This window comes from Tachypleus tridentatus, chromosome 8, assembly GCF_004210375.1.
Source record: "Tachypleus tridentatus isolate NWPU-2018 chromosome 8, ASM421037v1, whole genome shotgun sequence".
Classification (NCBI taxonomy): Eukaryota; Metazoa; Arthropoda; class Merostomata; order Xiphosura; family Limulidae; genus Tachypleus; species Tachypleus tridentatus.
In genome coordinates, this window is record NC_134832.1 from 19,104,454 (window position 1) to 19,128,605 (window position 24,152).

At 34.3% G+C, this 24,152-nt stretch overlaps 1 protein-coding gene across 7 annotated transcripts in view; it reads left to right on the plus strand.

Moving 5' to 3' along the window:
- Positions 1-24,152, plus strand: part of Reps (RALBP1 associated Eps domain containing) — a 103,687-nt gene that overhangs the window by 3,493 nt on the left and 76,042 nt on the right. For 5 of the 7 annotated variants that reach the window (XM_076517838.1, XM_076517837.1, XM_076517842.1 and 2 more), the window contains exons 2-5: positions 8,359-8,519; positions 20,823-20,946; positions 21,359-21,403; positions 22,548-22,577. In XM_076517838.1, coding sequence (XP_076373953.1) covers positions 8,364-8,519; positions 20,823-20,946; positions 21,359-21,403; positions 22,548-22,577 — 355 coding nt within the window. In that variant the 5' untranslated portion in view covers positions 8,359-8,363. The remainder of the gene's footprint in view (positions 1-8,358; positions 8,520-20,822; positions 20,947-21,358; positions 21,404-22,547; positions 22,578-24,152) is intronic. The other 2 variants (XM_076517841.1, XM_076517843.1) reach the window with 1 other exon arrangement.

A 24,152-nucleotide genomic window follows, 5' to 3' on the forward strand; every position in this document is an offset into this window, starting at 1 on the left:
TGGACATTATAAAGATTTCAAATATGAGATTTGAAATTTTTCTGATGCATAAAAGTATTTTTAATCATAATGTGAAAATTACTCTGCACATTGCATAATTAATATTCTGAAATAAAAAAAACTTGAGACAATTTTTAATTTAATATTCTTAATGCTTCATTTAAAAACCTGATATCTTGTGTATGAAAGCCTTGTAATATTTACCAATAACCTGCAAAATTTTGTAAAGATGAGAATGCATTGTTAAAAAAATCATAGTACAATTACTTTCAGGGATACTTTTGTGGTTATGAGCTAGGTAGATTCTGACCGATTTGTATTGAAAGGGTTAAGCCTAATTTTGTTATTGGATATTTATAATTAAAAAAAGAAAAATGTTTTACCCCAATATGTTGGTAATGATTTTCATTCATTTACCAGCTATCTTAAAAGTTTATTTTCTCCTTTATTTGTAATGTCATTGAATAAGTTTCTTCACTACGATTCTTCTTAAATGTGAATCTATATCAGTGTGTCATTCTTGATAAAAAAAAAAATAACCATTTGTTTGTATCATTTTGTTATTTGCTCTGAAAATGTTAAATGTATTTGACAATTTATTTTTGAATTAATATTGTGAATATTTTAGCATGAGATGTAAAACAGTAAAAAAAATGGATGTCCATTGCATTACTACAAAATAAAGCATTGGATTTTTGTGCTGCTTGGTAAAACAAATCTAAATACATTTTAACTATGCATAGTTGTAATAATGAGCCATAAATCCTAGAAAATATTCCAGTTCTAGTAGATCTATTAACACTAACCTGGCCGAGAATAACTTAATTTTTTTTTAATTGTTAGCTGAAAGTACTTTTTATTGTTCATATTAAACCATTTTACCATTTATAAAATTGAAATATTAAATCATCCAAAAAATCCTCATTCAAATTATTAAATAATTCTCAACATATTTCTTAACTCGGAACATTTTAGATTATCAGTCTATATAAATTGAAAAATGACTGTTTGTACACTTCTGAAGTATATTTAACAGAAAGATACTTCACTGTGGTATATATCATTCTGTGATAGTTTTCATTATTAGATGTTTAAATAAAATAGCTTAATTTCACTCTTGTTATATTGAGCAAAATATTTCTGTGAAAATAGTTTTGTTCACATCTGAAACCGACATGGGAATCAGTTACATTGTTAAAATTTAAAAATACTGATTAAATCCTAATGGGGAGTTAAGTAAATTATAATGTAATAAATGTTCTGAGTGTTAAAATATTAAGCTGAGATTTCTTTTCTGGGTGATAATGCTATTTTTGTTATTGAAAAATGTGCTGAAAAGAACAGGATGGGTTTCGGAGTGATACTTGCTTTAAAAAATGTAAACTAAGAAAACTGCATAAATGCATACCTTCAAGTGAAATAAAATTCATTTTATGCATTATAGACCATGTATCCAGGATAAAAGGATGCTGTAAAAATATGTATTCATGCTACTATTTCATCTTGCTTCATTTGTTTACACAAGTGTCTTTACTTTTGGTTCAAATATTCCACAGAACTGTGCATTTAGCATTATGATAAATGATGGAAAAAATTCTGTTTTTTTTTTTTTTTTTTTTTTTTTTTTTTGGTAGTAGAATCTGTTATCAGCAATAATGTTGTAAATGGAAAAACATAAAAGCAAAATCATTTACTTGATATTCTCTTTTAGAGTGGTTAAGAAACAAAGAAAGGACAAAATTTAATATTGAATTTTATGTTTTAAAGATATTTTTCTCGGTATTCTGTTACTTCAGTCATGATAATATGAAGTGAGACAAGCCTAAGAGTTTGAAAGTTGTGAGAAAAACTTTGCTCAAGTGAAGTATATTAACCTTGATGAAAACTGTATTGCAAGTTGTTTTTTTGCTAGTCCCTAGCATCATTTATCTTTTATTTATGATAGATTCAAACCAACCTGAAAGTTAAACAGCAAAGAATATGAAATGTTATGACTTATCATGTCTTCATCAGCATTGGTTACTTGATGCTTATAATAAATAAGATTGAAAAATATCACAGAGCTAGAATGTATATGTGAAGATGTAATTGAAAATATAATAAAATTAAAATGCAGTTTTTCAATATTGTGTTTCTTTAATGCAATTTTCTTTTGTAAGATTACAGAAATTTTATAGATGAGGTTGGATTGTGGAATTAAGGATACACTTTATTTATAGGTTCATTTAATGTAAATGTTTGAATTTTGTTGTTGCTTCAGTATTTTAAAATACGTTTTAGCAATTGTCACAATCATGTTCAAATATAAAATATTTGAACCAAAACCTAACAAATTAAAATATGACAACAGTTATGTTTTATTTGTGCATTCAAATTGACTTTACTAAATATTTTCTGTCTCATTTTGCAAGAACTTAAGTTTCCTGTACAATATTTTACCTCTCATGTAATTGCTTTTCTGAACTTGTACTGCCCTCTATATGTGTAAATTCACGTGTTGCATGCAAATAAATATGCAAACAGTATGAATGTGACACTACTCCTATCATGGCTAACTTCTTCCATGCAGCTTCACTGAACTTCAATTTTAGATTGGCACTAGTGGTGTTTAGAAGTGTTTTTTTTCTTTGGGAATTTCAATGAATTACATGTTTTTGAGAGAAGTTAGATTATTTTTAGTTTGCTACACTTCAGTTTTATACCTTTTCATTTGTACATGTGAATTTCATGTTGTTTTTTTTTTTTAGAGATTAATGCTACAGTTGCTACTACTGCTGATCCTACAGCAGTTGTCCTTCCTTTGTCTACAGTGGCTTCGTGTTCATAGTTATTGACAGAAATGTTACCATCGTGGTTTGCCAAGAGTTGGATACTTTCATGCAAGCTCCAAATTATCTTATTATGCCTTGTTCAGAAGTACCTAAATAAGAGGGCAATTATTTCAACATGTTTTCTTTCCCATTCTATGCCACACAGCCATGTTTAGCACCAGTGGATGTGCCAAGGCTTTCTACTTTCCTGGAGTTGATAAATCAGGTTTATTATGTTTTGTTCTTGTCTCCCATTTCGTTTGATTTCTCTCCTTCCCTTGTTCTTTCCTCCCCATTCACAGAATACTGGGGTTAATGCCAGTAGGTTTGTGGATCAATTACATTTTATGGTCAGTTTGCCTTGATTTCCATGTAATATGGAAGTAGTTGGATACTCTTCTGCCTCTGTGGGACTTGGATCCCAATATTTCAGTTAGGTTTTCATAACTTCAATTCTCCCATATTTGCCTCCCCTTATTCTTCCTTTTTCATTCCCCTTCCACACTTCACCTTTTGTCTGAGGCTCATCATCACTCCCCTGAGGGATTTTTGGTGGAGATTCATTTTCTGATGTTTTCCACTTTGGTATTATTGTTCTCTTCTGCTTTCCCTCAAAACATGTCTTCTCTGTTGTTGCTACCCCTTTGTCCCATATCCATTCACTCTAATCTCCTTATGGGACTTTTTCATTGTTCCCTTTTTAGGAAAGATATTTTGGAGGGGCTTTCTTTACTCATTAGAATCCAGAATCAAAGTCTGCCTGTTTGCATGTCTTTCTTTCTTCATTGGCTTTTTGTTTGTCTAATTCCTATTGTTTATTGGTCCTTGTTTCAGTTTCTTAATTGAACAATTGTAATTTGGCTTGTCAAGGTGGAGAAGTCCTCCCCCCCTCCCTCAATATCTTGTTCATCTTGAAGTATTTTTTAATTCCTGTGTTAACCAGGCCCAACCTTTTGCCATTTGTCTGTTATCTATGGAGATTCTGTATCAGACCATTTCTTTTTCTCCTTTTCTAACTGTAAAGGAGGCTTTGTCTCTTTTGAAGCCATGAACTTCTTTGGAGACTCTGATTCCCCTCAGTTGAGCTCACATACAACCTTTCCAGTGAGATTTACAAGATCAGTTGAACCTTGTTTATGATTTGTTGGGTGACTCAATCCATCTTCCTCTTTCCTTTCATGTGGACTTTGCTTAGTTTTTAAACAGAGATGACACCACAGTTAGTATTCTTCTTCCTCCTTGTCATCTGAAGGTTCATTTCTTCATGGACATTTCTCTTGTAGGTTGGGATCCATATCTGGACATGCAGGCAATTTCAGGCCATTGGTCTGTAGTGGATTCATCTCTGCATATTAATCTTTTAGAATTGGTTACTGTTTTTTGGGGGCTGGTTCATTTCCTTGTGTCTTTCAGGAACCAGTTGATTATGATCCATTTTGACAACTTCATAATTGTCTCAAACATCACTCAGCAAGGGGGCACTTGATTGAGTTGTATACATGTTGGACCTCCTGTTTGGCCCCATAGCCATTACATTTGATTGATGGCTTGTCATATACAAGATTGTCATGAATCTGGTCACAGATTGTTTATCATACCCCAATAAGATTTTTCCCATAGAGTGGTCCCTCAACCCACAGGTGTTTGGTTAGCCTTCTTCAAAGTGGAGTACTCTAGGAATGAATGCATTTGCTACCCACTTGAATTCTAGGTTCCAGGTGTTGGTTGCCTTTTCTTCATCCTTTGGCTGCAGCAGTTGATGTTCTAGTCAGGTGGGGAGGATAACTTTCACTTCCACTAGATTGAGAGTAGGGTGGTGGTCTGTTGGTGAAGGTAGTGTATAGACACTTCTTCTACTGCCACCTGCTTAGGAACTGGACAGTTTCTGCCAAAATGCAGTTAACCTCTTTGGCTAAGAATTTTTCTTCCTACTGTTATCACCTCAAGGTGAATTCCTGTACATGAAAAGGGGACCTCCTAGAGAAGGTTCTGTATTTTTACTTTACCTCCTTTGGGATTTGAACGTTCATTCATGTATTTACTTTGCATGGTGATACATGAAAAAGGAGGAGAGGATCATGAGGGTTGAGGGTTCCAACCGTAATACCACCTTGGCCTTGAATTCCTGTAGATGGGCAGCCTTGGGGTACCACTCAGGGTCAATTGGCTGGTCCACTTGGGTTGGGGTCAAACAAGTACCAGTGTTAGATGCTTTCAACAGGTGTTGTGGACATTGTATCTGATGCTGGTGTATGGGTATAGTGCTCACAAAACACTGGTATTGCTGCAGTGTTTTTGCTTGGCATTGCAGTGTGTTCCCTTGTAGGGCTTCATGTGTGTGGGAACTGAAATGTTCTTATTTTATTATGGATATCTTCATTTACTAAAAAAAAACATTATCAAAAAATGATCATGCATAGATGACTGTTATACCTTTCATAGGTATCCCACACTTTTAAATCACATTGCTTTTCAGAGGGCCCATGCACATGCTTGACAGGGCAAATGTCAAAGCCAGAAGGAATCTTGGATTAAGTACACAAGTAGTATCTACCACCAGTTCCAAAGTCATGTGGGATGAGATTTGGAAGGTCAATTGGCAGTATAATTCTGCCTCCTTTTAATCTTGCTCTCTGATGGCCAGGAAGTTGCTAATGCTCTCAATGAAAGCTTTTCTCATGCATCTAGCACTTCTGCTTCATTCCACACCTTCTTTGCCATCAAGATTTGGGCAGAGCAATTGCCTCTTTCCTTTTGGAATGATTGTCTCTATGACTGGAATTGCACCTTTACACTGGTGGAACTCAAAGCTTGCTCTTCATTGTTCTAGCAGTACATCAGACAGGACATGATGTAATTTATTATGAGATGCTGTGCCATCTCTCTCCAGCCTCTCTTTCTACTATTCTGGTTGTTTTTAACTGGATCTAGCAACAGAATGTTTTTCCTGATGCTTGGCGCTGGGCTATTATCCTATGTTTTTCCAAGCTCAGGAAGGATCCCAAGATTCCTTCAAACTACTCTCCAGTTGCTTTGATGAACTGTCTTTGTAAGATCATAGAGAGGATGGTTAATGATCGACTTACTTGGTTTGTCAAATCAAACAACCTCCTCTCACCCACCTATTGTGAGTTTCAATGACAAACCTCTACTGTGAACCACCTCCTGTGTAGAGGTGTGGCATTTTATAAGATCTCCACTCATGGGTTGCATGGCCACTTGCTCATTTTTATCAAAAATTGTTTAATGGACCTGTGATACCAAGTTTGTGTGGCTTTGATACTTTTCTGTTCTTTCCCACAGAAACTTGGAGTCCATTAGAGCTGTGTCTTGAGTGTCACATTTTTCATTATAAACAAAATCTGTCGATGACTTCCACATCAGCTCTGCATGGGGGCTTTTTACACTAAATCTCATGAACTTCCTCTACACTTCTGCTGTTTGAAAAAGTCTTTACTGTATGCTTCAAAACTATTCCTTACCACAGCATCCCACCTGGGATTGTGCTTTTCTTCCTCAGTGGGCCACCATGTTTTATTTTTTTTTTGTTCCATTTTGCATTTGTATTCAGGCACAGTTGGCTAAATTAGGCCTGTCCTCAGATAATGCTGGTGTCTCCACAGGTCAACCCATCCCACCATGGCTTATTATCATCTTCAAGTGTGACCTTTATTTGAGTCATCTGAAGAAGGTGAATACTCCCAATTGGAAGTATTATTTTCTATTTGCTGAACATCTTTTGAACCATCCTTCCATTCCCATTTATACAGATGATTCAAAATCAGGTGATTTTTGTGGGCTCTGCTATGGTTTGTTGTGATTTGGTGGTTGCACACAAGATCCTCTCTACAGTAACTGTGTTCACTGTCAAATTGTATGCCATTTCTATTACCCTGGAACACAAGAAAGGTATGCAGTAAATGAACTTTACTATTTATACCAACTTGTTTAACTCTCTACTGGCCCTGGAATCACTTCACGTCAGTTTTCACTCTATTCTCATTGATATTCAAAATGGACTGACTCATTTCTTTTTTAATATCTACTTCTATTCAGTTTTTATGGATACCAGACCATGTTGGTATTCACAGGAAAAAGCTCGCTGACACCACATCTATGTCTTTCTTATTGCTATCTATGTCATTGCTTTGCTTATTCCATATATGGACTACAGCCCTGTATTCAAGGCTTGGCTTCACACCAGTTGGCCGTTGACTAGGAGTGAACAAAGTGATAACAAACCTTTCCACATAAAACTTTCTACTGGGCTTTGGCTGTCTTGTTTCTATAAGGATTGGAAGAAGAAAGTTGTCCTAACTAGGCTATGCATTGGTCAGTTGTTTAACTTATAAGCTGATGCACCAATGTGTGTTCTGCGTAACACTTAAGCCTACATTTTACTGTCATGTGATTGTTATGACCATGAGTGATGAGACCATTTAAACATGTCTTTACCATGGGTTTACTCCTGACATTGGATGGTGTCATTGGCAATGGTGATACTGTCCACTTTACAAATGTTTTTAATTTTTTAAGGACCATTGTCTTTTTTTAAATTATTTTTAAGATTTTATCTGAAGTTGGGCCATTGTTTTTTGTTTTAACTTAATTTTCCTTTACTCTTCTTTTTTTAACCAATTGTTTAGTGCAGATTGTCTAGTTGCTTTGTGCCATAAAATGTCAAACAACAACAACAAACTACTGTCACTTCTATTTTAGTTTCTGGGAGATACTCATGTTGGTTGTGTTGTACATGCACACATGATGATGCTGGTGCTTGGAACAAAAATTCTCCTTTCCTTATTGTTCTTGTGTCTGAGGGAAACAGCAGAGGATCCTCTTCCTACCATGAGGTAGACATTCCTATCTTGGTACGTTTGGTGTTGGATGATGTCAAACTCCCCCTTAAGGTCTGCACCAGGAATTTCATCATTTATATTATGGAGTTCTTCCTGTGTTTCTCTCCTTATTACTAAACACCATTTTCACAGGAAAAGTCTTCCTGGATGAGACATGGCTTGTCTTGCATACGTTTTACTAACAGACCATATGGGCTACCTTTGGGTGTTTTGTAAAGGGGACTCATCCAGGTAATGCTACACTAGTTTCTTTATCAGGTTGCTGTGGGATTATAGCTGTTATAGGAGAAGAGGTAAGATAATGTATTGGAAGTTAGCAGTTTCCTACACTGAAAATGTATTTCTGATAGATTCTTACTCTTTTCACACTTTCCATCCTACTCCCCACTTCCAGTTTCTTATTCTTTTCTCTTACTGAATCTCAAAGTGAATTTGGGATAAGCTGTGTGGATGGAATGAGCTGTGCTGGGAGTTGTGTGGCTCTCTTATTGATGAAGGATTGTTGCTTGCTATCACATGACTGTCTCATATGAACACATGAGAGTTAGGTGAGAGTATCAAGGCTTGTGGCAAGTGAAAAGTTGTGCACATAGAGGGCAGTACAAGTCAAGAAAATCTATTATACAAGTGCAGGTTAGAGCCTATCAGAAATACATTTTCAATGTAGGAAATTATTACCTTCTTGATAGGTGTCATGGAGACCCTGGGATTAAAACTTTCTGAGTATGAACAACGGCTTTTTGGAGAACTCTTCAGCTGTTGTGATGTGGAAAACCAAGGAAGAATTTCAGGCACTAAAGCCTCTGAGCTATTTATAGCCTCTCAACTTCCAACAGAAACACTGCATCAAGTGAGTTTTAGTTTATCTTTCATTTTTAAGAAAAAAATTGTAAATTTTCTCTGTAATTTAGTTGAATTTTGATTTAAATTTCAGAAGACTATTTCCTTGTTCAACAATGGCATTCAGTCATCTAGTTATGAATTTACAAGTTGTGTGTCAAAAGTAATGACAATGTTTACCCTAAATGTTTCAAATTATTAGTATTTGTCAAATCTGTTTCAAACTAGGGCTATGAAATTAAAAACAAAGTCTTTTCTAAGGGAAAAAATACAGGAAAAAGGGAACATGCAGAAAACAAAAGACATTTTTTGCATAATGTTTGTAAATTTAAATTTGTTAATTTATCATAATATCTCTATTTGCTGCATTAACTGGCAGATATGACACAGAAATTATTAAATACAGGTTGTTTTTAAAGCTAGTAAACTGACAGTTTGTAAACATTTATTTAAAAGTGTCTAATTTGAAACATGCAAAACACTGAACCATGAATTCTCTTTTACTATATTATTTATGTGTTGCCAGTTGTTACATGTTTTTACAGTGCAAAAAGGATAAACTAGATGTATGTGAGTATATATATATTGTTAATAGTTTAGGTGCAAAATGCAGTATATCTAATTTTGTCATTTTGTGATAATTGTATAGTTTGTGATGGCTATAGTATCGAAAGAAGGTTGTTTAGAAAATTAGAAAATAAAACCATTACCAGTTATTATATGAAAAGCTAAAAAAATTAGTCTTAGTATTTATTTCAAATTTTATAATATCTATTTTGTTTTTTGGATAAAATATATCCATAGGAAATTTTTAGTGGAAATGTTGTAAAAGCTATTATATTTTTACATTAACTTGTAAATTTCTGGGAAATTATATATCTTGTATTTTTCATTTTTGAAGCTCTTAATATATATTTATTCATGTATTTTATGGCTTTTGATATTTTATGCCATTAGAATTATATAACACATTGGTGTGTATATATATATATATATATATATATACACACACACACACACACACACAAACAGGCTGGTTCAGTTACTTTAGAATATGAGTGACAATATGAATTATTTTTCTGTTATTTTAATTGGTGATAAATTATTTTATGTTACACTATTGATTATCACTATTGTATCTATACCTTTATATAATTGTTTTTCATCTAAAGTCCACACAGACTGGTTCAGTTACTTCAGAACACAATTTAGAAGAAAAATTATTCTTTCTGTGTTGTTACAATATAATGTGCAATAATTTCACTATAGAAAGGAAAAGCTACTATATGCTCTTTACAGCTAAACCAACAAACACATAGTCTAGATTTGACTATATCACTAATTTTATTTTACTAATTTACTCAAAGTACATTTTATACGGATATTTATATGCTAACAGAAGCATATAATATTCTGTATGCTATGCAACAATACTAAATTGAAACAATTATAATAGGTTAGAAGTGTTGGGTAACATGACACAATAATCCAACAATTGAACTACACAACATATAATTTGTTACACAATTACCTGAACAAACCTGTAATAAGTTACTGTTTCTAAAAATAGCTAAATTTAACACTCATGCTATAATTCAAAATTAAAACAGTTTTATGTATCTGTATGTTTTATACATACACACACACACACACACACACAATTAGAGCTGGCGGTCAAATTTCACAGGATTCCTGCTGTAGACAAAACAAGCAGTGCAATGTTACCATTGAATTTATTAAAATATGCTTATTAGTGCAGTGCTATGTTAAATTGCACATTTTATTACCTTTTATACAACCACATAATGAGGAAACTACAGATACTATAACTTAATGTACTGAGTGTATCTTTACAAAACTTGTAGGGTTTTAGTAAACATTACAAATCTTTAGTAAGGGAAAAATAAGGTTTTGTTGTAAAGTTTTTTTTTTATTTGTCTGGAAATTTCTGAAACCTTTACTGAGTCAGTCTGAGTGAAAGTTGATATTTATGCTTAAAATAAAAATACTTATTTTCCTCTTATAGTTTTATATATTTCATTTGCATAAATTCTAGAACTTACTAAATGAGTATCAGAAGTTTTTCAGTAAAAGTTTTTTCTCATATATTTTCTGTAATCTGAAATCATCAATACACACTGAAATAAAAAGTTGACAAACATGAAATAAAATGAATAATACTTTATTTGCTTTCATTGAATGTATAATTTATTTTTGGTTTTGAAACTACTAGAAAACCAGTTGCAAACTCTCTCTTTGTTAACCTGAAGGTGGAAACATTGTTCTATGCTTTATTAGTAAAAGTGTTAATACTCATACCAGCTGTCCTGAAATACATTTTTATTTCAAGTTGGTTTCTCATCATCATGGGTCACATCTCATTATGCTTAAAATGTTGACAACCACTAGATTTTTCTAGACCAACTGTGATGTGAGAGTCTTATCGATCATTCTAGAACCCATGAGAAACACATCACTAGTATATAAATGGTTAACAGGCTGCATGGCATGTAATTTCTGGAAAGCATTTGTTTGTGCATGCACTTGGACATTACTTTTTTCTTTTCAGTATTATATATATGTCTCTGTCACAACAAGAGGCTGTGTAAATGACCCATACATATTGTTATATTTGTGGTAAAATTTTGTTGGACCTCAGATTGGGAAATTGGCTTTGGATGAACAGTTCAAAAGGACAATGAAGAAAGTTGAAAAGAAGGGTATGGATTGTCTTTGAAGATGTTAAGAAATTTTTAGGAAACATCAAGGATGTAAATTACAAAAATATTGTCAATAATATGCTTGATAAAGTTAAAGAGTTGGGTTGTTGCGTGAGCTTGAAAGTTCATTTCTTACACTCAAGTATTGACTATTTCTCTGAAAATCTTGGTGCTATCAGGGAAGATATCATCAAGACATTAGGAAAATGGAAAGGAGTCATGAAGAAGGTGAAACACTAGCATAATGGCTGATTACTGCTGGTCATTGCAATAAGATGCTCCAGATGCAATATATGAAAGAAGGACCACAACATATAGTAATGAAATTAAAAGACAAACATAAAAAACAACAACAGGATAATGAGGACACATACTCATTTTACATCAATGTTTGCTTTTCTCCAGTTTGTTTGTATTATTCTCAATAAACATAATAATAAAAAATGTTCATTGTGATAACCAAAATAATATTTTAATCTAAGTTTTTTTTCCCTTTCCAATTTGTAAGAAAATCCTTATGAAATCTGCATAACCAAATTATTTGAAATATTTTGTAAGTTTGAATTCACAGGCCTGTGTTGTATATAGTCTGTTTCTAATTGGTAAGAAGTTGCAGCATTGTATTTTAGCATTCATAAAATTTTGAAGTTAAGAAATAGGAAATCATATGCATCACATGTTATAGAAATATAAGTATTTTTTACAAATTTGTTTTTGAAATTAAGAAATTCAGTCTTAGATTATATAACAGTTGAATTACAAACTATATTTTTGTGTCTAGTTTATTAACCTAGATTGATAATAAAGTTGTTTAATTAAAGTTTTAATTTAACATTTTAAAAGGCCCATCATGGCCAGGTGGTTAAGGCACTTGACTTGTAACTTGTAATCAGAGGGTTGTGGGCTCGAATTCCTGTCGCACCAAACACACTTGCCCTTTCAGCCATGGGGACATTATAATGTGGCAGTCAATCCCACTATTTGTTGGAAAAAGAGTTGCCCAAGAGTTGGCAGTAGGTGGTGATGACTAGCTGCTTTCCCTCTAGTCTTACACTGCTAAATTAGGGATGGTTAATGTGGATAGCCCTCATGTACCTTTGTATGAAATTTAAAAACAAGTAAACACAAACATTTCAAAAAGTCCTGAAATACTTGCTTTGACACAGACATAGTGATAGAGCTAAAGTAAAAGCCATGTTAATCTGCTGTAATATCTTTTAACCCTTTGGATGCATTTAAGGGTCAAAGGGCTCGTCATCACATTTGTAGACTTATATTCAAAATTTTATTTATCTGTTATAAGTGTGGCAATAAATTGTAATTTAAATTTTTGTATTATACATTAGTTAATATAATTTGAAAGTGAATAATAGCAATAAAAAAGGCTAAACATTGATTTTTGTGTGCCACGTGGTATGTTGCCTCCTGGGTTTCATTGCATTCTAGTTTATGAAGCCCACAATACAAATTTTGTAGTTTCTTATGAATCAGAAATTCAAATTTCCAATATTGGCAGGCTTGAATATAAAATAAGAACCAAGACTTTTGCTAAGATGTATCCATATTTAAAGAATCCACCATATTGTTTCTGCCCACCACTTCATCATTTGAGAAGACTTGTTTATCTATGCCTACTTTTGTATACAAATTAACTTATAACCAGTAAAGAGCTCTACATTCTTCTACATAATTCTATCATTCTTCCTAAATTACTTGTCATTAAAATTTTGAAGTGTTACAATCAAGGCTATTTACTGAATATAAATTAGATTTTTTTTAGACCTAAATACAGAGTATGTTAGGAACTCTAATAAATTCCATGGTTTTGTGAGGTATCAGTATAGTAATTTACAACTTTCTTGTATTCCAAAATGCATATATAAAGTCTACAATAATGATTATTTTTCCATCTCCACGTGTGAATTTTGACAAGGTTTACATTGAGGGTTAGCAAGTAAAGCTCATGACTGTGAACAAGGACTTTGTAATTGGCAAAGATCATTATTTTCCAAATAATGTTTATTTACTCTTCTGTGTTTAAAGAAAAATAACTGCTATTTAAGCATTTATTTAAAAATAATAGCATATATATATATATGCTATATATATATAAACACAGACACACACACACACTTAATTATGGTAACCAAAATGTTACTGTGTTTTACAAAATACTGGTACACTAATGCTAAGAGTAAAATATTTGGACTTTTGTTTCATTATAGAGATGTTTCAGAAAATATTGTACATTAAAACAAAAAGTAATCACTGAATAATTTGTTTCTAAAGCACTAAGCAAGAAGTCTAAGCCAAAAATACTAGTTCATCCTATACTGACTGCATTTATATTACAAGACACAAAGCATTTATTGGTTACTATATGAGCATGGTAACATAGGAAACAGGGTGGCTATAAGTTTCCATTTTCACACCAATGTTAACACTAAATCCTCACCACTGAGGAAGTTAACTAACATCCAAATACTCAACAAGTTTATTGAATCAGATACAGCTTTGTACAAAGCTATATCATAAATATTGTTCTTCCCATTGTATAACTAGTTTAATATCTGTTTGCTAATCTTATCCATGTTGTATTGTTCCTTTCATTTTTCCCTTGGTGTGGATTTCTGTGCATGGTGAGGGGTCCTCCCAGGGAAGGTTGTGTTTTTTCAATTTACCTTCTCTGGGATCTAAACATCCACCCATGTGTTTGCCATGCTAAATGATCCATGAAGGGGAGGAGGGATCCAACCCTAACACACCACTTTGACCTTGAATTCCTGTAGATGGGTGGCTTTGAGGTGGTCTCCCAAGAGTTAACCAAGTACCAGTGTTGGATGTTCTCAACAGGTGTTGTGTACATTGTATCTGATGCTGGTGTTTGGGTTTTGTGTTTATCAAAACCTGGCATTGCAGCAGTTCCCATGTTTGGTATTGTAGTGCATTCTTTCGTAGGGCTCCATGGTGGGTGGGATCAGTGGGTACTAAAATATTCTTTTTTATTATGGTTCCTACAGATAAAAACTTAAATAAAATAATAAACAAACAGTCCATAGGTAAATGACCACGTTTTGAAGATTCTGAGCAGCATTCTTCAACATCTGTAACACCTGTACCTCATTTTCTTATACTACTTTCTCTTTCAGACAAATTTTTAGGGAAGATATCTCCCTTTTTCATTTAGAAGGGACTAGAGGAACTTGCTGTCTCTCCAAAGCCAGTAAAGAAGCTTTGCTCTGGTGACATTGGTGGAAACATCCACACCTCAACACAGTGAACTTCTCTTGCATTCAAAGGCAATTGGGGATATACCTATTGAGATTATGCCTCATGCTACTTTGAATTTCTCATGAAGAGTTATTGTTGAGAGGGATTTGAATAACATCCATGAGTCAGAGATTCTCACTGGTTTTTTCCACGTAAGTAGTTTCTGCAGTGAGGCATATCTCCACTTGCAAAGATGGAATTATGATGCTGACCAATGTCTTAATTCTGTCAGTTACATCATTGCATCCACCTGCCACCATCAAGGCAGATTATTTTAATTGCAAGGTATGACCATACATTCCAAACCCTCTCATGTTTCCAGTGTCAGCAGTTCAGTCACTCAAAGACATCATGTTGTGGTTCCTTGATGTGTGCTCATTGTGGCAGGAAGGACCACAATGCCTGTGAGTGTGAAATGGACCCTCATTGCATCAAGTGCAATGGCTCTCACCCATCTTACTTTTGTTCTTTACCTGAATGGTTGGAAGAAAAAGAGGTGCAGCATTTCAAAATGATTCAAAACATTACTTACCCTGAGGCTTGAAAGTTGCTGTCTACAGCTTCATTTCATTTGTATTCTGCTGCACCTTGTTCCACTGCTATAGTGGAAGTGCAAATGGATCTTTCTGTGCCTCCAAAAGAATCATTTTCAAACTAAGTGTAAAGTCTTTTGATCTCCATGATTAAAAAAGTTGATGAATCAACATCAACACCCATCTCTGTCCCTAACATACATGCCAGCAAACCCAAAGATCCACTTCCCTTTGGTTCTGGGTACAGGCATTTTCTCAGGTACAGTTTCTCTCACCCCAAGATGCAAATCAATCATTCGTTCACATCCTTAGTTGTGGAATCCTCTTCCAACAACAAGACCTGCCTAATCAAACCAGGGCAGGGTCCATGAACGTCAATAGACCTGCCTCGAATAAAGACAATAAAGAAAAAAGACATGGTCATAAACAGAAAGGCTCTCCATCCAATTTGCCTACAAATAAATAAAAATGGCCACCTTGATACAATGGAACTGTCAAAGTTTACGTTCAAGTCTGAATTACATCAAAGCACTGATTGCTTCCTACCATCCTGTGTGTCTTTCCTAACAGGAAACATTTCTGAAACCTGCCAATACAGTCATCTTTTGGCAGTTTTCTTTGTACAGAAATGACAGGCTGTGTGATGGACAAGTGCATGGAGGGGTGGAACTGTTGGTTGATGAGCATGTGTTCACCCTGTCTTTGCCACTCGATGGCTAGGAAGTAGCTGATACCCAGAGCATTGCTGATACTCTAGGTGAAAGCTTTTGCAGAGTCTCTAGCACTTCTGCTTCATCTTCCACCTTCTTAGCCATCAAGACTCGGGCAGAGTGATCACCTCTTTTCTTTCAAGCTGATTTTCTCTATGACTATAATCTTCTCTTTACACTGGTGGAACTCAAACTAGCCTTTTATTGGTCTGGCAGTACATCAGTTGGATCTGATGATGTACACCATGAAATGCTGTGCCATCTATCTCCTGCTTCTCTTGCTATTCTTCTGATTGTTTTTGACTGGATCTGGCAGAAGAATGTTTTTCCTGATGCTTGGTGCCAGGCTATTGCCCTGCCTTTCTCTGAGCCTGGGAAGGATTCCAATTGCTTTGACAAGCTGTCTCTTTAAGACTTTAGAGAGGATGGTTAATGCTCATCTTGTTTGGTTCCTCAAATCAAACAACCTCCTCTTGCCCACCCAATGTGGGTTTCAATGACAATGCTCTACCATGGACCACCTGATTTAAATTGAAACGTCAATCAGAGAAGCCTTTTTAAAATGACAACGTCTTGTATCAGTATTCCTTGACATTGAAAAGGCTTATGATACAACATGAAGGTATGACATTTTCCAAGACCTCCAATTATATGGGTTACGTGGCTGTTTGCCCATTTTTATTGAAGTGGTTTTAATAGATAGGTGATTTCAAGTTCATGTGGGTTCAACACTTTTCTTTTCTACAGGAACTTGGAGTCCCTCAGGGCTGTGTTTTGAGTGTCACATTTTTCAGTATAAAGGTTAATGTCATCGCTGAACAACTCCCTCTTACTGTTGCAAATGGGCTATATGTCGATGACTTTTGCATCTTATGTCAGTCATTGAACATGAGATATATTGAGTGGCAACTACTAACTGCTTTCAATCATTTACTGATGTGGACCACAGCAAACGGTTTTAACTTCTCTCTCTCTAAAATCATTTGCATGCACTTTTGCTGCCATCAGGGTATTCACCCTGATCCTGAACTCTGTATCAATGAAGTTATGCTCTTGGGGCTTATCTTTGACTGTAAACTGACCTTTATACCACACATCAAGCACCTACAGGTCAAATGTATGAGAGCATTGAACACCCTCTCTTCCACTGCTTACAGAGTGGATCAATGTTCTATGCTAAAGATATATCATGCTCTTATTTCATTGAAACTAGACTATGGATCATTGGTCTACAGCTCTGCCAGGACCTTGGCTTTAAAGATGCTAGATCCCATTAATTATCACGGTCTTTGGCTCTGCACCAAGGCTTTCTGCACTTCTTCAGTTCAGAGCTTATACACAGAGTCTCATGACTCTCCTTTGCACCTCTGTCTTTTGCAACTGTCTTTACTGTATGCTTCGAAACTTCTTACCAAACCATCCCACCTGGGGTTATGTTTTCCTTTCTTGGTGGGCCACGCTTTTTCAGAACAGATGATCTGCCATTGCTCCATTTGGCTTTTGTATCTAGGAGCAGTTGGATGAATTGGGTCTGTCCTTGGATAGCATTGCTGTATCCATTGGTCAGCCCATCCTACCATGGCTTATTACAGTCCCCAAAAGTCATCTGAGAAAAGCAGATACTCCTGATTGAAAATACTGTCTATTATTTACTGAACATCTTTCAAACTATCCTTCCATTTCTATTTATACATATTGTTCAAAATCAGGTGACTCTGTAGGCTCTGCCATGGTTTGTTGTGGTTTGGTGGTTGTGCACAGAATCCCCTCTGTAACTTCTGTGTTCACTGCTGAACTGTATGCCATTTCTCTTGCCTTGGATCATGAAGAAGCTATGCAGTACTCAAATTGCACTATTTATACTGACTTATTTAGTTCTCTACTGGCCCTGGAATAGCTTTGCATTAGTTCTTACCCTATTCTCACTAATATTCAAAATTGACTGGCTCATTTCTCTTTAACATTTACTTCTATTTAGTTTTCTGGATACCAGGCCATGTTGGTATTCATGGGAACAGGCTCACTGACACTGCAGCTGAATGTGTCTGCTCTGGCACTATCACTGCTGTGCTTGTTCCATACATGGACTATGGTCCTGTATTCAAGGCTCGGCTCTGTGCCAGTTAGCAGTCAACTTGGAGTGAGCAAAGTGAAAACCAGCTTTTCCAGATAAAACCCTCTATTGGATTTTGGCCATCTTGCTTCCATAAGGATCGGAAAGAGGAAGTTCTAACTAGACTATGCATTGGTCACAGTTTTTTAACTCATCGTTTTATTTTATCTGGGACTAGTGCACCAGTGTGTTGTCTGTGTGACACTCAAGTCACAATAAGCCACATTTTACTGTCTTGCTGTTATTACAACTCTCAATGACAGCAGCATTTTAAACATGTGTTGTCCCAAGGTTTATTCATAACGTTAGACAATGTTATTGGTTATGGTGACACTGTCCACCTTGGAAATGTTTTAGTTTTTTAAAGGCCATTAATCTTTTTAATGCTAATTAAGTTTTTTAATTTATACATCAGACCTTTTTTTAATGTGATTCCCTTTTAAGAATCAAAGTATATCTAGTTAGATTTGAAATTAGAAAATGGTTGTCATGTCAAATAACTCAAAAACCAAGACTGGAAAGGCTATCTTCAGGTGACTAACACTGCTGTTTGAACTACCCGTTAGTCATCATGGTGAGTTATAATAATTAAAATTTTGTCAGAAGTCTTTTAAAACTTGTATTACTTTACTTTCTGAAAATGGCCATAATGTCAAATAACTTGAAACCAGGACTGGAAAGCCCAACTTCAGGTCACTAACAGTGAGTTTTGAAATTAACTCTTAGTCTTCCTGTTGAGTTATGATTATTATAATTATGCTATAGAAATTCATTTACAACTTGTATTACTGTGGGTTTTCTCATACCACTGTAAACTAGATGTAAAAATTGGATTTATGCTATTTATGTTTGGCACAGATAGCCTAGTTGCTTTGTGCCATAAAACACCAAACCAATCAACCAATCCTTCTATTTTTCCATTCTGTCTGCTTTGCTTTTCTTTCTAATTAGTCCCTCTGTGCCTTCCTCCATGTTCTTTTTCAACCCGTCCATCCTCATTCCACCTTTATGACTATTCTATTCCCACCCACCTCCTTTACTGTTCTGTGTTTCTCAAATCTGTTTGTTTCTTGTGTAAAATCTTTTGCCTCTCCTGCAGTTTTTATCCATTACCCTTCCAGGTTGAATTTTCTGGTGTTTTTCTTTTTCTTTCTTTTGGTGGTTGTCATCTTTTTCATGTTTTCTTCTCATTAAATCTGTCAGCTTAACATGTTCCTTCCTACAAATTTCCATCTTCCCTTGAGAAACAATTAGTACTGTAACTGTTTATCTGTGGGTGGTAAGTACTCCATTTTCTTTGCAGGGGCCTTTATTGCATATTTGTATCCCACTCTGTGATGAATATTGCCTGATAAAGGATATACTTTGCACTATATGATCAGTGATCATATACCGTGCTTGAAAATTATGATATTGATGCTCTTTCTACCATGAATCTGATGTACAATTCTAAATGTCACCAGGTGTTATTTTATCAACCTCATCATTGTGTTCTATATGCACTGAAATACAACATCAAAACACATCAGGAGGTTATGTTATACACACCGTTGAGATGTGGTGTTCCACAGGACTTCTTAAGTATCCCTCATGGTCTGTTTCTTCGTAACTATAATTGTCCTAGACTGTAAACTTATGGACTAATAGGAGTAAAACAGATAGGGATTACTGCCAGTCTCTAATAATTTGTAGCACTGAGGCTCTTCTTACTACAGACCTGATGTGATTGCCTTACTTTTCAAAATTGGATATCATAATCACCCAATGCAATATCTCCAATACTGTGGTCCTTTGACTCTGTAGTACATGCTTTCTCCTCATTCTTCAAGTGAAGCATTGAAGTTCTTGCCATTTACCAGTTCCTAGCTATCTTGCATACAGATCTGTTCTCCCAAGTGTGTATGATAACACTCAACTGAAAGTACGGCAGTGGCATTTTGCTGATGTCCATAGCATGGTAACTTTCCTGCCACAGACATGATGTATAATTCTAAATGGTTCCAGATGTCGATTGCAGCATTCTGCCAGATGTTGCAGTTGGCCCATCCAGCTGAGGCACCCTCTTTCCTGACGTCTGCTGGATGTTGTTTGGAGCTGAACCAACTGCATAAATTCTCACGTGTTTGGATGGTATCCTTCTTCTCCCCTTACCACGGACTAGATGATAAATTCACAGTGCTACCAGCTTTTGGACTGGAAATCAAACCTCTAATAGATATATCTCTTTCTACTGTTGGTTGAATGTCAGTTTCAAGTGAATCTGATGTTGGTTTTAGCCAGATGGGATATGTGAATATCTGTGTATGTAAAACTGTATTCCCTCCTACCAACATGGGCTGGCCGTATTGGAAGTTAACATTTTCTTAAACTGAAAATGTATTTCAAGGAGATACTTCATTTCACATTTCCAACCCATTAGTGTAATAGCTGCAGGAGTGGAGAGGGTGATAGTTATGATAGAGGTAGAAGGTTGCTGCATAATCATTTGTATGTTAGTATGCAGAGATAAGTGGGATAGCCAAGGCTAGTTGCTAGTGAAAATTAGCATTGATAGAGGGCAGTGTAAGTCATGAAACCTTTTTTGCAAGAGAAAGTTTATTTTGAAAATACATTTTCAGTTTAGGAAAATGTTAAATTTAATTTTCTCTGTTTTTGTTTGTTTTAGAAGGATAAAAATGAGTAAAAAATAGTGTTGGAGTATTAGCATGTTTATTGCTTTTGATCCATTTGGTCATCTGCAGTTGAAAAATTTGTAATAATAATACAAAATATGTTTCAAAGAAATTTGTATATACATTTTCTAAGTGTGACGAGTTTCACTCTTATACTGGCAGAAATGAATTTCATTATTTGTTCTGTTTTAAGTACCATAATTAAAAAAAACAACTTGTCATGAATTATTGAACTTTTTTGTAAGTTGTTTATGAGGAAAGTACCACAGAAAAAAAAATTGTTATTCCATTACAGATATCAGAGCTTTGTGGAGCAAAACGGCTTGGGCATTTTGGACGTAGTCAGTTTTATATAGCTCTGAAACTGATTGCTGCTGCTCAAGCTGGTCTTCCACTTGTTTCTGAAACATTCACCTCAGGTAACTAGCAGTTTATGATGATTTTTTAGAAACCTCCCCTTTTTTGTTTGTAAAATGTACTGTTATACTTTTGCGTATATATATATATGAGAAGATATTTTTCTGTAAAGTCTGTAAATGCTGTTGTATGTGTTAAGAATTTGTAATTTAAATTATTTTACAGTACCTTATAAATATTTGTTTAATGATTTTAAAAAAAATTCTTATTTCAGTCAAGTTCTTCATAAAAAAACAGTTCTAGATATATTAAAAGAATGGACTAGAATCAACTTTATTGTTAAGGTTCAAATAGTGAAAAAAATATATAAGAAATTTTATTTTAAATTATATGGCATATATTTACAGGTATCTTGCCCCATTTTTATTATTTTTATTGTCAGATTTACTAGTCTTTTTATATCCTCATGTTTAGGGAAAGATATTCCTTTGCCAAAGTTCACGAAAACAAATGAAGTCAGTAAGTATTTATTTTTTCAGAAAACAATAACTGTATATACACACATAATAAAAGTACCTAAAAGAAGGACAGTGTCAAGATTAAATATGAAAACAAGAACAGCAGATGTATGTATTCATTTTACTTATTGTTAAAAAAAAAGAGAATAAATCATTTATACTGCATTCAGCGCTCTAGGTTATTTTCCATAGGATCACTCTTTACTTTCAAATTGATATTGACTGAAAACATCAAAATATTGGACTTGTACATCACTATTAAAACTCATTTTTACTTTTAGCTGAGATCTGATATAATTGTAATTAATGTTTTTGTAAATGGAGAAATTAAGTAACACATCTTCAAGTTGTATGATAGTTTATAATAAGATTGTTTGTCATTCAAAACAAATGGATAAGAAACATATAAAAATCATAAAGATATGATAGTAATAAAACTATAATAGATAATTATAGATGCCACTATATGTCACATTATCTTACCTACATAAAAGTTATTGTGCATTGCATCACATTGATTCATAATCCCACTGCTGTTAGCAAAAGAGTAGCTGAAGAGTTTGTGGTGGGTGATGATGACTAGCTGCCTTCCCTCTTGATGTTTAAAGAATGTGTAAAACTTGTGACTTTGATAGGTTTAAAGAAAGGAACTGGCATTTGACTGTCCTATTAATAAATAAAATGCCTAGTCCTTGTAAAGCTACTACAATTTTATGTTAGGTTTATTCGCTTTTTATTTGTTTCTTTTACATTTACTTTTGTGATTAGTGGCTGTCACCTTTTTAACACTTTTTTAGTGCATTTTATGATGCACCATTCTATTACATTGCTCTAGTTTATATTCATTTCAGTTACTGTACTTTAAAACTAGTTTTGTAACCTATATTGGAGATGCCTATTTTCATATTCCATCTCACATTGTTAATACCATTATTTTGTGATTGTGATCCATATTGGTTGGTTTCAAACACTTCAGTTATTTAGCTGCTGTCTCCTGTATTTTCACTAAGGTTGTCAAAGCCTTCTATTCATTTTGTTTGGCAAAGACTTGCATTGTCTTAAGATGATCTTTGAATCACAGTACTCAACTAATCCTGTTAGAGGCAGTTCAAACACTCAAATATGCTTTCTTGAATTTTTCTTAGGATCTGTGGCTGTGATGGATCTGTACAGCAGTAAGTTGAATTCTTATATTAACACATGAATAAGAAACATTCATTGGTTCTGTGTGTGCAATGCAGTAAACCAACTTCATTTATCTAGCACCATTTCTGATACAGTATTTTACCTCTACTAACATAAAATAAAAACTCATAAAGTGACAGAAGTTATAATTTTTCTATATTGCAAGTGTATTTATGATAGGTATACACCTTTAATCACATAAATAGCTATTCTTATTCAGTGTTGCTCCCTAGCTGAAAGAAAAATTTTGTGCATGCCATAAGCTTTCTTTCTTTTCTCTGTTTTGTCTCTTATGTAAATCATCATGCATCAACTTTCTACCAGTAATGTACTTTAAAGATGCACATAACTTTTTCTATTCCAAACTATCACTTCTTGTTTGTCAGTAATCATCTTCTTTTGATGCTTTTTGTGTGAATTTTCATAGTTTAATTTCCAAAGTGGGATTTCTTCATTATTATCTTTTCTTTACACTGAATAATTTTTGAAAAATTACTTAATTTACCTGTCTTCATAATTTTAAAACTTGCATATTTAACATCAAACACTTTTATTTGACTTGCATATTTTTACAGTGCGTTCCTAGGTTCATGTTCCCACTTAGGGTTATATACTTATAGCACTATTTTCACTAGTTGGAGGTTGAGGAAGCCTGTCATTAGATTTCTCTGTAAGATTTGATCATTATATGGGTCAATTTTTTTTCCTGAACTTGCTTCACTAATCCTCTTTAAGAATTTGAACCTGTTCAGGCTGATGAAGAATTTATAGTCTTTTTTACACCACTAGATTTTTGCCCTGTTTTTCCATATAGAACCAGTTAGGCTTAGTATGTTTTTCTGTGCTAACTTATTACCTCCATTTTCTCTTCCTTGTTATCTTCAACTATCGCTTTACACACATGGTTTCATTGTCGTTGGGGTTTTCTGGTTGTGATGTGACCTTGTCCATGGTACATTTGTCACCTCTTTCTCTTTGGGTTTTCTCTTTTTGTGTTAATATGTATTTGATCATGTATCTGAGACTTTTATATTTTGTATGTAATATGTTTGCCAATGCTCAGTCCTTTCCTCTTTTGTTGCACTTTTGTCTTAGTTGTAGTCATGACTCCTATTCCTTCCCTAAGTACTTATCAACCTACCCTGTCCCTTTTTAAGGGGTTTCTCATCTCATTGTTTGATTTAATGTTGTTGACTATATCCACACAGTAGCAGTTGTTGACCATAGGGTTCCAGTCTAATGCGAGTTTGACTATAGCATATTGTTACCTGATGGAAATCTTTTACTACAGTTATATGGGTTCTTCATATCTTAACTTTGGGATTCGTCCTACTATTTCTTTTCTATCTTATTTGTACCTGGTACTCGGTTCTTTCACCATGTCTGGGGATCCTACTACTAGCCTTCAGTTGTCATAGGAGATATAAGATTTTCTGTCTGCAGGCTGTTTCATTTGTTCATCATTTTTTCCAAGGTGTTTGTTGTCCTACTATCAAACCTTTTAAATCTTATTTTTATTTCAATCAGCTCCATTATTCCTTGAAGTAATTTCTAATCATTAGGTG